The sequence below is a fragment of the Vollenhovia emeryi genome, unplaced genomic scaffold, assembly GCF_000949405.1.
Source record: "Vollenhovia emeryi isolate VEMERY1.0 unplaced genomic scaffold, V.emery_V1.0 DF939192.1, whole genome shotgun sequence".
NCBI lineage: Eukaryota > Metazoa > Arthropoda > Insecta > Hymenoptera > Formicidae > Vollenhovia > Vollenhovia emeryi.
This window is the reverse complement of record NW_011967174.1, coordinates 732420-749445: the sequence shown is the minus strand read 5'-3', so window position 1 is coordinate 749445 and position 17026 is coordinate 732420. Positions and strand designations below refer to the sequence as shown.

Genomic DNA, 17026 nt, shown 5'->3' with positions numbered 1-17026 from the left:
AAAACTGTCGGGGCACCGCGCGCGGGGTGCACTAACGCGAAATTAATGCGCGACCGCGAGCGAGTTGTATGTTTTACTTGTGAAATTCCAAAATTATCGCATAGGCGTATCGCGCGTCCGCGCGATTTCGCGCGTTGGCGCATTTTTGCATTTTTATCGTTAAATAACGGAACACGGGCGAGACACGGTTAGTGCACGGCACATCGCGTATAAATTATTGACGAAATGCCACCGACGTGTGGACAGATTTCGATCTGAAACGCAAATTTATAAGCCCCTATATGATCGTATCGATAATACACTGTGTATAAACGAAACGGGATTTAAAACAGTAATGTTATATTAACCACTTTCGATTGCTGCCCGAGTTAAATACACAATGCGAACTAGTTGCAATTCCAGTCGTGAAATCTGAAATATTGGGATCCCTGATTCACACGAATGCGGCAAAATTTACGAGCCGGCAGACGTATTGGATTTATAGCATGTACAAAAATAATCGAGGGGAAACAATCGTTACAATAACTTTTTATTATGTGCCTGACTGACCCGAAATATCCAACCTTGAATGTTCATAATTGACGTTCCTCGGCATTCAATATTGAAGAATTATAGAAGAATTATTGAAGAAATATAGACAAAAATTAAAAAACTAAAATATACATGGAATCAATATATCAAGAATACGCATGATATAAAGTTATCATATACAATACGGACTGTAATAGCCGTTGTTTCTCCAATAAAAGGACCAATTTGATTTAGTATATCATTCGCCGCAATCGTCGAAGTTTTCGCATAAACAGTCAAAGAGGACCATCGTTTTAAGGGCGATATCCTTACCAAAAAGTTGTCGATAAAAAGCAGAGGTTACGCCGTCGTAATTCTTTTGTTCCTTTAAGGGAAAATCTGCGTAAAAAAGAAGGGAGAGAGAGAGAGAGAGGGGGAGAAAGAGACAGGATGCGGAGGTAAGGATTTATCCGAAATTCAACGTGAGCTGAAGTGAAACGAGTCCCTTTTATCGGCGGATATTCTCGTCTCCCTCCCACGGTCTTTACGACGCCTCGCCGGCTCTCTGTTTCGACTTTTATCGGCCGCCCCTTCGCGCGCGTCTTCTCTGCCCACGTATACATCCATCCCGGGGACAGACAGTAAAAAAGGAAGGGCCGAATTTATTTATAAGCATTACCCTCGGGAGAACGACAAAGTGGAGTCGTTTCGCCGACCGAAAACTGTAAAACGCCTCTTACCCGCTCGACCACGCTCGTATTTCAATTACGCGGATTTGTATGCCGCGTCGTCGTTCCACTCGAATAAGGAAATGCTTTAGCTGATGTTCATGTCGGGGATTTTAGCGGGGACGCGGGAATCTCCTCGATGGCCATTGTCGGTGGAATTACTCGAAGGGGGCGGCATCGGAAGCAAATGTCGGATAGCATAACGTTAGGATATATTTACCGCTCCGTATGTATTCCGGCGTGTATGATACAGGATTCTTTATTGCGGATTTTCATACAAAATTCCTCTGATAATTAATACACGTTGAACTAAGTGATTAACCGCGCTCGGCGACTCTTCCAACCACAATTTTAATAAGATGAGACTACATTTCTCTCGTATTTCTGGTATATCTTTGCGAGGTAGCGGCCCGCTAAATTTGCGCGCCGGCATTGTCACTTGATTAATTCCAAGTTGGCAAAAAATACAATGCCTGATCTCACCGATACGCTTTGGATCGGGTAAGCCCAGCTTAGTGACTCCGCGTCGTTCTTTTTTAACTCGTAACGTTTCCTGTAATATAGATAGAAGGAGGAAAGTTTAATTAACTTAATTGAACTTAGCTTTAAGCAACGTTGGTACAGGCGGCCCTAAATGGATTATATCCAGGATTTGGGGCAGTTTAAATCGTATGCGGAAGGTTCCCACGAGGCGACGGCCAACTCCAGAAACCGGCGGGGCTGGCAATATGCGAGTGAAATTCCGTATCAACGTTAAATCCATACGGAAGTACACTCGCTACGTGTGCCTGTAGAATGCCCGGCATAATTACACAGTCGGGGCGGCATAACGGCATTTAACCGGTCGTTCGTAATTGCCAAGTTACTGTACCGCAGAAATGAAACAAATCAGAAATGAAGCGCGCGCATGTTATATAGATGTTAATTAGCTGACGATGCGCCTCGAAATGAATCACACGTCGACGGCGCATAGTCTAAACGCGGGTCGATTAAACGTGACATCCTGAAAGTTAAATTACGTTTACTTAATGGTAATCCGCGTCTAAATGCGCTTACGTGTTACGCTACTCCGAACGTAACCTGCGAAGCGCGTATCTACTTCACATTGGTTTAATGTTCACTCTCGATTTAGGCGTGAAATGGAGGAAGATTTGTTAGTGCTTCCCAAGAATATAAATTATCGACCCCTATACATAACGTTATATATTTATATATATAATAAAAATAAATTACACGCACACGTGTGCACGTAGCTTAGCTTTTCTATTCCAACGCAGAGATAAGAGAAGATCTTGTTTTAATAACTAAGTAAGTGAAATGTCCTACAATTAGACAAATTTATAGTTTTAATTCTTAAGAAATTATCTAAAGCTAAAGAAATTATCATACTCTTATAAGCGGAAAGGGAAAATATTAATAAAAATCATAATTTACTGATATAACAAAGTAAAAAATATTTAATACCGAAAAACGTTAACGAGCTTACGTTACAATTCAAGTATTCCGATTGTTCCCAAGAAACCTATTTTCTGACCTGCCATCTTTCAATATGAAGGCAATATGAAGAGTTAACGCAAACTAATCTCCGGATACTTGATACGAAAAAGGAAATAATTAACCGACATTAAATATCCATTTGTTACAAAATTACGAGTATAAATATCGCGGCGCGAAGAATTAATCGAGCGTACAAAAGTACGTTGCGCGCCAAGAATATTAGGTACATTGATTTTCAATTTAACAATCAGACAGACGCGGAGGTTTAGTTTTGAAACGCGCGGCGCGATTAATTTTAACGTCACAAACATCAACCGAGCACTGCGGCAGGGAAATCATAGGAGCAAGCGCGACGTAAAGCATCTGTTTGATGCTGTTATTTCGTGTCTCAATTACATCGCAACTAACCCATTTCGTGGGGCAATGGCTCGGAATAATTTCCCCAACAAAATTGCCGCACGCCATTCTCCTCCGCGGACTCTCGTGGGACGCGACAACGAATGTCTTCTTGTTTCAAACGGTGTCGATCTGAATTCTCATTATGCCCTGCATAGATGCGCCCAGTTATATTGAGCGAATTGACTTTGAAAGCAACGCACTTCGATAATTAGCTAAGATTGACTTTATGCGCGAAAATATTGCTGTTATATTGTCATTCAATATTATTAATACTCTCAGAAAAACTGAAAAATGAATATTTAAAAGATAGATAAAGAAGTACATAATGTAGACCTCTTATAAAGAGGTAGATACATAAGAACCTTTTTTTTAATTTTGCTTGAGCCAATATTTGCATGTCACGCTTATCACTTCTTTTTACTGAAAGTGGCGCGGCAGTTGCAATTAACTTTATCGATTTTTTTAAGCTAACCAACGCATACTTTATCTCACGTGGATTATTATCGGTATCGGAGTTTGTATGTTGATCATGTTATTCGGAATATGCGATAAAATATTCGCAAATTTCAGTTCTCTCATTCGGAGTACGCGCCGAATAACGATGAGAGAAAGAAGGACAGAAATCCCTGACAAATAGGAAAAAAGTAGCGTGGCTAATTGCCGAGCACACTCTTACGACCTGTTGTCGCTCAGCCGGCGAACTTTATTGCTCGGATTACTAGCGCACACTTGCCTGGATAATAGATGGTGCCTCCGCTCTTAATCCATCCATCTGTTTTCAAATACGTTATTTCAATTATAGAAAACACCGCCGCGCGTTACAAATAGTTTCAAGCAGCACAACGAAAAATTTAATGAATAACAATGCGAAAACAAAACTTTTAACGAATTAAATATAAATATATAATAGCTTGAACCAAAGTACGATAAGTTGCAAATAATATTTTTTGCAACTATCTCTTTTACGCTTAATTAATCCGAATTCTTCCCCACGCTCTCTAATGAGAATAAAAGGAACAAAAAATAGTGATGCGAGAAATTTTTAGATTTTTAATTAAATGAGATAAAAGAATAATAACAGGTTAATGCTATGAAAGTTGACGACACCTCTAAAACGTAGATTACGAAGTAATTACACACTCTGTAACTTGCAAGTTTTTCTTCATCTTCATTTGCTCCGTTTAAGGAAACAGGAAATACCTTAGAGCAACATCCCAAGTAATTGCCACGTACACACATCTATGTCTACGTGGTTCGATCGCTTGTCAGTTTGAAAGCGATTGTTGAATTCTTTTATTCACTAAATTGCTTCTCCAATCAGTATCCTGTTTTTTTATCTAAACATGCCAATCGATTGAAAAAAAACACGTTTTCAGGCCAGATATCAGAGCATCAAGTGTATAATGAATCTTTATCTAATCATTTCATAGATATCGAAATTATCTGAAATACATTCTGCTTTCGTCATCCTTCTTTATCGCGCAACACCACATTTTATAGTTTAATTTTCTGCACATTTCGTGCAAAACTAGTACATGGTGTGTATTGCTGATAATTTTTGCATCACTATGGAAACTAGAAGCCGGATGTGAAGACCCAAGCGTAAAATAATTCGATCGATTCGCAAAATAGGGAACAATAGCGATACAATGTAGCCTCGCTCGCCGTCGAGAATCGCCCACAAATCGTTATCACCCGGCTTGTTCCGTCCCACGCGCGTCCGCTACGTCATGTTTGCTTAGTTTAATCCGCCACCCTTCCAATCCCTCAGCCTCGTCCACCATAGCCCGTGAGGGCGTGAGGGCAACGAGGGGCTCCCCTCTCGCCCCAGACGGACAAAAAGACAATCGCGGTTAATTGCCACGCACGCTGTCCGATCACTTGTCACTCGTGATCCAATAGCCGGCGGCCGACGAATTCCGTCGTCATTGTCCTTCCAGTCGCGTAGACGGTACGCGCGCAGCCAGAGAAATCGGACGTGGGGGCTGTCGGAGCTCGAGGGACGCCACGGTATCGCGACGGAAAGTGATAAGAAAGAGGAACGGCGATTCCTCGGAGTGACCATAGTGCGGCGGAAGTATTAATTGCACGATCGCTATTTATTTGCCCTGCACCCTCTCCGCCCCGTCGAAAAAGTTGCCATGACGGTCAGGTACGTGTTGCGAGGACAATGGAAACGGCGTGTCTTCTCTCTGTTGAAAATTGTACCGGCGAATGCCACGGCCGCGGGTGATAAGTAGTTTTTATACGTGAATGCCTCGTGCGCCACAAGTGATAAGGATCAGCGAGTGCAGTGTCAAATTCGCTGTCGCGACGTGTGACGTCATTTTTCGTATGAGCCACGAAGGAAAGATTTCGCACGACACCGCCGCCTTCGCGTCCACGTTAATCGCGTTCCAGTGATTTATTATTAACTCGCATTTAATAATCAATCGGGAAGATGTTGACCGCGGTTTCTTTCCAAGGTTTATTAAACTGCATTATTAATCACAAGAATCGCGCAGGAAACTCGTAAAAATGGGGCGGTCGCGATGCCTTTGCATCCACGGTGATCGAATATTGTTAATAAATCCGCGGCAGGACGGCTCGCGAGAAATCCGCTTAGCAAGTTTACCTCAATCTTCTTTCCTCCGTCGCGCCGCGACGCGAACGAAAGAATTGGCGCTAATATTCGAAACCTGGCTTATTCCGCAGAGTGTGCGCGCGCGTTATTATGCAGCTCGTCATCGTTGTATCCGCGTCCAATTTCATCGCCGACGCCGACGTCAGCGTGGCTGATCGCGAGGAGTGGGTCGTCAGGATACCAGGGGGATCGCAAGTGGCGTCGCTGTTAGCCGCTCAGTCCGGCTACAAACACCATGGTCCGGTAAAGCCTTCTATTAATTTCGCGTAAACGACGTGGTAGAAGTTCCCGCCCCTCTGCGTTCTCGTATAATATCGCAAAAATTGCGGAACGTATTATTACATCGCGATTATAAAAGGACCATAAAAAAAAAACGCCGGGGTACGCGGAATCTCAATAACAAGGTACAATATATAACATTTCCGCCACTTTAAACGTTATGCGCCCCGACAACGAGCAAAAACTGCGATATGTGAATCGAACGTGATCACATGTGATCCGTGCGATTATTTAATCGAGGCTATACGATATCGCGAAATGATTTCCGATTTACGTATCGAACGTTATTAATTTCATTTCTTTCCCTCTACCCGGGGGCGGAAGAGGGGGACAAAAAATGTATGTATTACTCCGTCTGCGTCACTGCTCGAATACTTAAATATAGATTGATTTTATTCGGGGGATTATCTCGGGATGACATTCTGTCAGACATATCTGACATATGGCGCGCAATAAGCCGCGTTATCAAGTCGTGTCTAAAATACTATACATACTATACATCGCGCGCGGTAAATATATTATAATTTTTCATTTCTAAATGCCGACGTAATTTTGAACATGGCGTCTTCTTCTTTCGGTTTTAGATTTATTCGAAGATTCATGAAATAACATCATATAGTTAAAATATTTTATATGTTTAATATATTATGCATTACTTAATTATTAATTTAATTATTTGAAATTACGTATATTGCTATTAATTATTTAAATTATATGTGTTACGTTGTATATCGATAAATGTTGAAGTTTACTCAGCTTTTGTAATAAAAATTCTTCGAATAAGAAAATCTTATCTCGAAGTTTAATCGTTAAAATAATAACCAAAATTAAAAAATTGTTAAAAATATAGCGTTTTCACATACACACACATAAAAAGAGAATAAAGTTAAACTAAAATTGGACGTTGCACAAATGGCTGACATAAGTTACCAAACAGTTGTTTAACTTTTAATTGCATCCCACTTTCACGTTACTTTTAAAGGAGTTACAGATATCTTGACAAACTTATTTTTGGACTCAGCGAACGTCCAACGAAAGAAAACTTAACTGATTTTTTTAGTCAACAGTAATAATGATTCAATAAACATGCAATATTTGTCAGAGAGTTTATTGAAAGACAAACGCGTTTTACAAATTAGCAGTCACTCTTCGCAAGGAGATTTCTGCGATTTTCGTAAAAAGGATAAAAGGACGTTTTTGTTAGATAATATCTATTGGAAAAGGATTAATAAGTATTCGCACGATACAGATGCGGAGATACATATGGATACCAAGGGACGCTGACCCCATCTCTGGAGGTCAGCGGCATTCCATGAAAGTTGTAAAAAGTATCCCAATTTCTGGAAAAAGTTTTCGTCCCGCGGGTACCATTCGGCTTACAAATACAGTCGAGGAAAAAGGGATGTTTGTCGCGCGAGGGTGAAGAAATTTTCACCTCGCCTGGCCGAGTCTTTGAGGAGGTATTCTCGCTTTCGTACACATACCTCTGTGGAATCTGACCGAGGAGGGCGAAATGTGTTTCGGAGTTTCGGCAGCGTGGATATACGAGAGCGCTGGATACGCCGGCGGCCGCCAAATCGTTTCCTTTGCTATACGGATGACTGCAAAGAGATTATCCCCGTAAGGGGAGCCTCACGAGCCATTTGATCGTTCGTTCGTTCCGTTCCGTTCACGTCCGCCAACGTCGCCTTTACCGCTCGTAGACGTCTCTCGCGCGGATCTCGGGGCCCGGTGTACTTTGCAAAACGAGTTTCGCCGCGAGATCACCGCGAGAACCCGAGAGAAAATATCGGGGGCGAATAGGGCCGATATCGTATCTTTTTCCTTTTCCTTTGACGGGAACGTCTCAGGCAATCGCCTTATTTTCATCCGTAGACGCCGCCGAGCACCGGGTGCTCCCTGCAGTTTTCGATGCGTAATATCGGAAGACGTACGAGGAGAGGCAGCAATATCACTCCAATTTCCTAGGAATATCTCGTTAATCGTGTGTTAAATCGAGCAGCATATTGCGTACCGTAGTGCGCTATTTTCGTGCGAATTCGTAATGCATTGTAGTTCGGGGTATCTCGCCGTGTGCAGACGTACGTGTAATCTCAAACAGTTCAATTTCTAAGTATATTGTATGTCGCGTAAATCATATTTAAAGATTCGGCTTTTATTGCCGATTTATATTACAGTTAAACAGTTTAGAATATAAAACCGCACTTTTCATGCTCACATTTGTGCACATATCAATTAAGTTTTATTATAATAGAAATATATAATGTATTAAAGTTGCGCAAAGGTCTGAAACTCTATTTGAACCGCTGGTAGTATTATTTGTAGAATTTTGCATATTTGAGGAACACTATACAAATCTTAACGTCTCTGTGCACTGTAAACCGAAAACGGAATCGCGGTTGTAAGGCATTTCCGCCTAGAACTCGCAAACGATAGTATGTATAGTTATCGTGCACTTTACACAACGAGTTTTACCTCGCCGTGTGCGAAAAGCATCGGCAAAACGATATCGTATCTTTTCCCCTGGCTTTGACGAGAACACTGTGCCATCGATGCCTTCCATCTGTTCCACGATACGTGGTTTGCCCCGAAAATGCTAAATGTACGTCTAATAAAAAAGAAACAGTACACTAAATTATGTGCTTTGTAAAGGCCTTTTAGTAATAAATGCGTAATAAACGTAGAAGCAATTCTTTTCGAGGGGTAGATAATAACTTTAGTAAAATTTCTTCACTCAACAAAATATTCTTATAAATAAATATCTCTTTATCTGCGTATTCTTTCTGATCAACAATGTAAAACAGCATTGCTTAACAAAAAGAATCTTATCTTAATTCTAATTACACTTTACGGTCTTCGAATCTTTCAGTTTTAGTCCCAAACAGAAACGAACAGATATTAAACTAATATTAAAAGTGAATAGTCTTTATCTTCAAAAAGGTGTATGTCCAATAAAAAAGAAAAAGTACTTAATACACTAAATCATGTGCTTTGTAAAGTTCTTTTAGTAATAAATACGTAATAAACGTAGAAACAATTTTTTTTGGAGGGGTGTAACTTTAGTAAGATTTCTTCACTCAACAAAATATTCTTATAAATAAAGATCTCTTTATCTGCGTATTCCTTCTGATCAACAATGTAAAACAGCATTGCTTAACAAAAAGAACCTTATCTTAATTTTAATTACATTTTACGGTCTTCGATTCTTCTCCAGTTTTAGCCATAAACAGAAACGAACAGATATTAAACTAATATTAAAAGTGAATAGCCTTTATCTCCAAAAAGAAAAAGAAAAGACCCGAACAATGGGATGAATAGTTAAATCTCTTCAACGTAAGAGTTTCATGTGTCTCGAAGGGTGTTTTTGATTTATCGTACCACAACTATGTGTTTGGCTGCCCACATTACGGTGCACGTTTTCTTAGTGAGTCCGGCATAATTACGTGAATGTAGTTGCTCTGTTAACCTCCTGAACGTCTCCAGAAGTCCCCTCTTATAAGTGCGACACTTTTAACCGAGGAACTGCGAGGCTGCGAGAGGAGGGCATCACGAGACCGTACCGCAGCAACTGCAGCTGCTTTGCCAAGCACGCGGTCTACCGCAATCCGCGAGCGAGCGCAATGCGTGAGATTGCTCTTAGGTTGTCTGTAAGTGCATATATCCAGCGCGGTTACGACATGTAATTATTTCATATAATTAAGCCCACTCATACCAGGCCGGGAGCATGCGACGTAACCGCGACGTTAACGGGCCAAATGGAAAAGTGATGAACGCGTTTCAAAGAGCTTAATTGCGCACGCAAAATCGTCGTACGACCCCTCTAGATAGGGTGCCTTGTAATTCGTAGCGTTTATTATCATTTATATGCCTACTCTTTATTCCGCACCGCCGTATAATGTTAAATAATCCAACGTGTGCACGAATGAACGAGCGCGAGTCGAGTCAGTTTACGAGTCGTAATAATGACAACTTGTTTAGTGCTCACATTTTATGATATGGTGTAATAGAGGAAAGATGGCATTTTGATGCGTCCAGATATAAACCCAAAATAAGCCTTTTCCAAAGAAAAAAATATTTGAAAACATAATAGTCTGAATATATTCGAGCTTAACCCACGAACCCGGGCTCAGTATACTGCGGGCATTCGCATTCATTTACACTTTGCATATATGTATATGCATTTTTGGAACAAAAATACAATGAACACCTAAGGAAAAGTAGGGGCGAGTTGCGCAATTTAAGAACAATGAAAAAAATGAGACCACAAAAGAACGTGACCCATATTTAATGTAGACAAAACTGGAGAGCAAAAACTTTTTTATTTAGATCCCTTAATCAAAGAAAAAATATATAAAGCTCGGCATCATCGATTTGACCAAAAAGTATAGTAAGTGTAGAACTTTAAGCCATTCTGAAATAATGACACAAATTGCAAACGATACAATACATCATTTAGATTTAACGCAAATTTTGTAATCAAAAGTAGTATATCGTGAATGTTATTTATGTTAAATGCATTTACAACATATGCTCGCTTAAATTGCTCCTTACCGATATCAACTTTAACAGCACATTAATAATCTTTTACATATCTATAAAAAAATTAATATTACAGCAGTTAGTTAGCAGCGATTGTTAATTATCACGGTACTCATATATTAAAATAATCGGACTTATGCAGAAAAGTTATAAAATTGTTTAAGTATGTGACAAAATGACATTCGATCAACGAGCGATTATCGGAATTGAAACTTCGAAAACCTCCCTGATTTGTTTCTCATTATCGTACATCTTACGCACAATCTTCTGTTATAAAGGGCCGAGATTGCTCAATCAAGTCTATGCCTCAGGGCAAATTGGAATTCGGTTATCGAGAATCTGTTATAGAACTGTCGGAATGAATTTCCCGACATTAATTTTCCTGCCAACGGACAGAAACAGTCTCTTTATTTTAGAGGCACAGCAGCGTAGGAGGCGTTTAGAAAGACAGAAACCGGAGCGCATTGTCATAGCTTTAATTTAAATAAAACATTTTAAATGTTCGGTAAATATTTCATACATAATATAGCATATATTTCAAAATAAATTTCTACATAATAAATATTTTATAAAGAAGTATGTGTCTATTACTAAAAAACAATAGTTTCGTCATTTCTTATATATTTTTATATATGTTTAAAATTAATTAATTACTGATATTGCTGTATTCTTCGTTTTTTAATATGTTCTAAGAAAAAAAATTTATTACACGACAAAATTAATGCAGGACACTCTCTCTCTCTCTCTCTCTCTCTCTCTCTCTCTCTCTCTCTCTCTCTCTCTCCCCCTCCCCCTTCTCTCTTCTTCTCTTCCTCCTCCACCCCTCCACTCCTCTTTCTGCGTACTTCGTTTTCTTTCTCTTTTTACTGGTACTTTATTCGTACAATCTGTAGTAATATGATTCTCGATACGAATATATTGAAGACATAATCCTTCACTTTTTTTGTCGTTTCTTCATATCGCCATAAAATACAAAAATTATAAAAGTGATACGAGAATTACTATACAAAGATATGTTACGTTTTTCAAAATGTATCTAGAGTTATTTAAGAGAATTAAGAACCTTAAAAATTACGTAATAATTATTTGCGTTGTAGTAATATGAAAAATATCTTATTTAAAAAATATATTAAAACCAGTGTATGGTCAGCGTGGATTTTTTATAACGATGATATTTTTAAACGACATCTCTAACGTGAATACTAATGATATGCGTTTGTAAATTATCGGACTACCAGCACGGTAATTCATTGATTTCGCGTTTGTCAGTAATTGAAATAAATGGCGCGGTGACCTGCTGAACACTACAATGAACTTTTTCCGTGAAATTATGTCTGTTGACAAATTGTCGCAGCGATTTACTGTCCGGAGTGTGCCTTTTTGTTGGTATCCTCCCTTCGACCCTTCGGAAAAGATTTAATCTCGAGGCGAGAGATCAACCCACGCCAATATCCCGATGATAAATATTTGGCAGCGCGTAAATCACTGTAATGTAATTTTCCACAATTTCTGCAAGATGTTGCCAAAATTTGATGTACCTACTTTGATATAGACGCAATCTCATAAAATTCCAATATCTTTTTATGCTTTATTTAAATATTGTTATTTAAGATATTATAAATATATCGTTCGTAGATGTAATTAATATTATATAAAATAAATGTCCCAGCGAACAAACGAATAAAAAAGAACAGTTTTACATTTATATTAATAACTAATTAATGCAATTACCAGTAAAAGTAACGTTTATATAAAAATTTTGCCAACAATTAAAAATAATAAAGGAAATAAAATCAACATAATTAAATTATGTAATTTTAATAAAATAATTAACAAATATCAATTATAATTTTAATAAAATATTAAATAATGCTGGTTGTACCAGTTACTGAACTGAAAAACAAATCATGACCTAATTATTGAGTCTACAATCATTGAGTCAGTATATTACAGACTGTAACATACAGACGCAATGATTGTATGCTCGTTAAATAATATTTTTAATTGGCATATCTTTTAACTTAGAAATTTAGACGTATTAAATGCAAATATATATTATTAATATTTCAATCATTAGGACATGTTGACAATCACTGGGACATATACTTCAAGCATACACACATAAAATATTAAAAATATCAATATTTCGAAAATTGCTTCGAAAATTCTGAAGTCTACATATCCCATTTTATTTATATTCGCATCTCATTGAATTTTTTATAATGCTTTCACACTGAATTACATAACTTCTAGTCAACTTTTATGAATCAAAATTACGATTGTAACATGTAAATATTATACTTATTAAAAGTTGTATCATGACATAAATTTATTCTAAGAATGAGCTGAAAGTTTCGACAAGATACTTGCAAGCAAATCACTGTAGATAATTATTTTGATACTATTGCACAACTATTTTCTTGTTTGCCTATGTATACAGTATACAGTTGCCAATGGTTTGCTCCAGGCACAAGGTTAGAATATACATATAATCAATATAACATTAATCAGTTCAAAACAATCGGACGAGATCGACTGGATGGAACAATAGCTGGGAACTCTTTGATCAAATTCACTTGATGTTGGGTGTAGCATTGATTTCAATTAAAACTTTAACTTTGACGTCGACTTCGACGCGATACAGTTTCAAAGGTCAAACACATTAATGCAATTTTTCCTTACTTATATCTAGTACAGTGCAACTATTATAAAAATTACCAACTTTCTCTGCATCCTTGCAATTCTTAACGTTGTCCTTGAAAATTCTCAACGCTCTCGAGATATCTTCTTCCGAAAGGCATACAAATATATGCGTACGAGAATAGCTACTTCTCTCTTTAAATATGTATCGTAGACACCGTTTTTCAGAACGTTAAAAGGTTAACTATCTACTATATACTATATAAATTCGATTCTTATGCGATTTTGAAACGCGATTACATTGAATACACTCGCAGATGTGTATGTAAAAACGAGAAATTCTCAAGAAATTTAAGTATGTTAAAATCCACAGGTAGAAACTCATTTACAACATTTCCGGCTCTATTGCTTTGAATGGAAACAATCTTGAATTCAACATGAAGGACAGGGAAAATGCCAGTTATTATCCGCGCGTTTTCTGCTAAATACTAAATTGCAAAGACTCTACGATAACAATGCGGCCGTTTGTTTGTGCATGCGCAACAAAGTTTAGAGTATCATTGTCAGTTTAGGTGTTTACTGCTACATATCACTGTGGCTGTATAAACGCTTGCCTAAAGTGTGAGTACTGCCAGTTTGGGAACCTGCACGTGAACTTGTAGATCGTCGAGAACTTCTACCCTCCGTTGAATTCAATGCATGTAATTGAATTTGCAGTCCGCAAGTGCCAGACATCGCGTAATCCCAAGTAACACGTATATCAGAATGTCATGGGCCGCCACTCACAATACGTTCAGCTGTTAAGAGAAAAATTCCACATTGCAGAGTAGCATTTCGAAATCTAAAGCTAAGCTGCACAAGTAATCTGGCAAACTGAAAAATATTTAACAGATTAACTCGAATTCCCTTTTATAAGATAGACATTATTATATTAACAAAATATGTATTTTAAATACTTAAACACATATGTATTTAATAATAAAATATATAATTGCAATCTTAGTTTAATTGACAAAATGTATTTAATAATTAAATATTGTATAAAAAAGTATGCATATGCATACAAATATTAATATTTTTTATCAAGTCAGTTAAACGTAGATAAATAAATAATATATTTTAAGTTTGCGTCGCGAATATTATGAACTCGTATTGTTTTAATTAGAAAAGTGATGGACTTCTTCGTTACATCCCTCAAAAATGTGTAGACAAATTGATAAAATTTTTTAATGTAAAATACACAGAAAAAAGAGTAGAATATGGCTTTGTGATCCAACTATATCTTTCATACAAAAACATATTAAATAAACTCGATTTTGTATTTATATATAGAGCTACAGCGAGAAAGACAGAAAAAGAGAAATTATTTGTAATCGAAATAAAAAACCGGATTTCCCGTACATCCATATCCACGCCCATTTGCTTCCGGTAGCACAACGGCTATGTATACCAATCGCTTATGTAATGTGAACAGTAAATACACGTGTCGCGTACATAATCATGCATGCGATACATACGTCAGCATTCGCATGTGCGACTTACATAAGGTGAAGCATGTACTACAAACGCAATATCTGAAGATTGTCACGCATACGCATGCGAGCTTTCACCTGCACTCCACGCGATCGCTGACCTATATTTTAACTGTACTTATGTCATACCTTATTTAGCGAAAATCCTTTTGAACGCTACAATTTTAACTATTAAAAAAATTCTTACAAGTTTTTCATAAAGTCTTTTACGAATAAATGAATAAAGTAAAATATTCCGTAAAATATTCAAAGTGGATATATATGAAAAGCGGAGTAAGAATGTATTGATTAATTTGATGGAAATTGCTTCTTTTGAATACGCTTAAGCAAAGTAAAGAGCGAGCTTTATTACGAAAATTTATCTAATGTTGAAAATTAAATAATTCTGACACACAGCTTCGAGAATTTCAAATAAAATTTTATATTATAAAGCTTAATTACATTGTAAAATTTAGTACAGAAAGTATATATAAATCATAACTCATGCTAAAAATAAAAAACTTATTTGCTCTGAATGTTAGCTTTGAAGTTACTTGAGTTTTTGCTCATTTACATTTATCAAATTGCACGTATATGTATGTGTATTTCAAGTATTGTTAATACGAATGCATTTGTGGGAAATGACAACGTTAAAAAAATTATTGCAATCTCTAAATTCGCTCTCTCTCTCTCCCTCTCAACAATATAATACTCAAACACTATACGAATTACATATTTTCTCTAAACTTTTGATTGAAGATTCTTTTGGTAATCTGAATTTCTCTTAAAAACAAAGTACGATTAGATATTATTTTCGTTTACAAACTGTCGCAATGAGATATTTTAACAAGTAAACTTTAAATCAAAAATTCTAATAAAGTAAAATTTATTCAAAGTTTTATGAAAAACAAGAATTTCGTTAATCATTTGTGCCTTTCGGCTGCTTTTAATTCAGGAATTATTAATATTCCGTCGTCAGAACTATATGCTATCCTACGAGATGAATTTTTTATATACATTAGTTGTATCAGCGTTTTATTATACATTATTTGGTGAATTTTAAGCAGTTTTACAGATCTGTTAAATTATATTACTTACGTGAAATTAAATGAAGAATACGATATCTTTGATTAATACCCACATTTCTGTGGTTTACTTTTCAGAAAGTGTACTTTGTTTTTATAACTTCTTGTTTGTGGGATCTTTTTTAAAGAACAAAAAATCGAATCCTGTTTTTAAAAGCTCCATATGACCCGGCAAGTCTGTAAAGTTTGGAGAGAGCAAGCGATGCCCTACGACACCCCATATAAACGTACGCGTGCACACATCCGTGTACGCAGAATACACGGAGAACGCGGAGAATGCTCACAGGAATTCAAGAGACAGGGACGAAGGTGTGGTCGGGAAACGGCGACGAGGGTTGCTATAGAACGGGCAAGGGCGGGTAGGGAGAAGAGGATAGAGACGTTAGGGTTTTCATTGGAAACTGACGACGCCTGCGGGAGCTTACGGGTGCGGGATTACGAGAGACAGTTGGAAATCCGATCAAAACAAATGGACTGCGAAAATACTTCGTCTCTCTCTCTCTCTCCCTCTCTTTCTCTTATTCCCCCCTCTCTTTCTTTTTCCCTCTCCCCCCTTCCTCCCTTTCTCCGCGTACACCCTTCTCTCATCCCATTTCTCTCACCTTTACCCACGCTCCACGCCCAATATTCGCCCGGAGGGGGTTATAAGCGACTTCGACCGCCGATTCGCAGATTTTCCTGTATCTATACCGAATACGAGACATCCCTCTCAGAAAGCGCAATCTGAATACCGATAAGACGGATCGCCCGCTGATCGCGAAGTAATGATCGGCACTGATTTTGCGGCACCCTTCGTTTTTACGCGCACAAAGATTCTCACCGACGCTTTCGCACACGAAAAATACTACTATTAGCAGTGGGATGATGCTCAAACTCGGCTTCGCGCGAGCTCAAGACAATGGGATAGGCAATGTACAGAATAACATCTAATCACTGAGAAAAATGCTTCGATTGTATCAAGCAAGATGTGTATGATAGAATGTATTTAGGTCAAACCAAACAGAATTTCTAGTTAGCACGACAGGGCTCGGTATTGCACAACCAGAAGTTTGCTAGACTTCACTACGCATCTGGCAAATCCTACAGGAATTCCGATTCGTCCATTTTCCAACAGACGACTGGTGGAATCTGTCAGATTTTTATTTAATGCAACCAGATTTTGTTTTACGGTGATCCTTTTCCGAGAATCATGGGTATTAGGAATCTATGGCAAAG

At 37.8% G+C, this 17026-nt stretch overlaps 1 protein-coding gene across 1 annotated transcript in view; it reads left to right on the top strand.

The window, feature by feature from the left end:
- The first annotated feature begins 4813 nt into the window (after positions 1 to 4813).
- The window catches only part of LOC105562269 (neuroendocrine convertase 1), a 29831-nt gene continuing 17618 nt past the window's right edge, over positions 4814 to 17026 (top strand). Inside the window, exons 1-2 of the mRNA XM_012012983.1 lie at positions 4814 to 5286; positions 5829 to 6000. Of these exons, the coding sequence (XP_011868373.1) occupies positions 5276 to 5286; positions 5829 to 6000 (183 nt within the window). The 5' untranslated portion in view covers positions 4814 to 5275. The remainder of the gene's footprint in view (positions 5287 to 5828; positions 6001 to 17026) is intronic.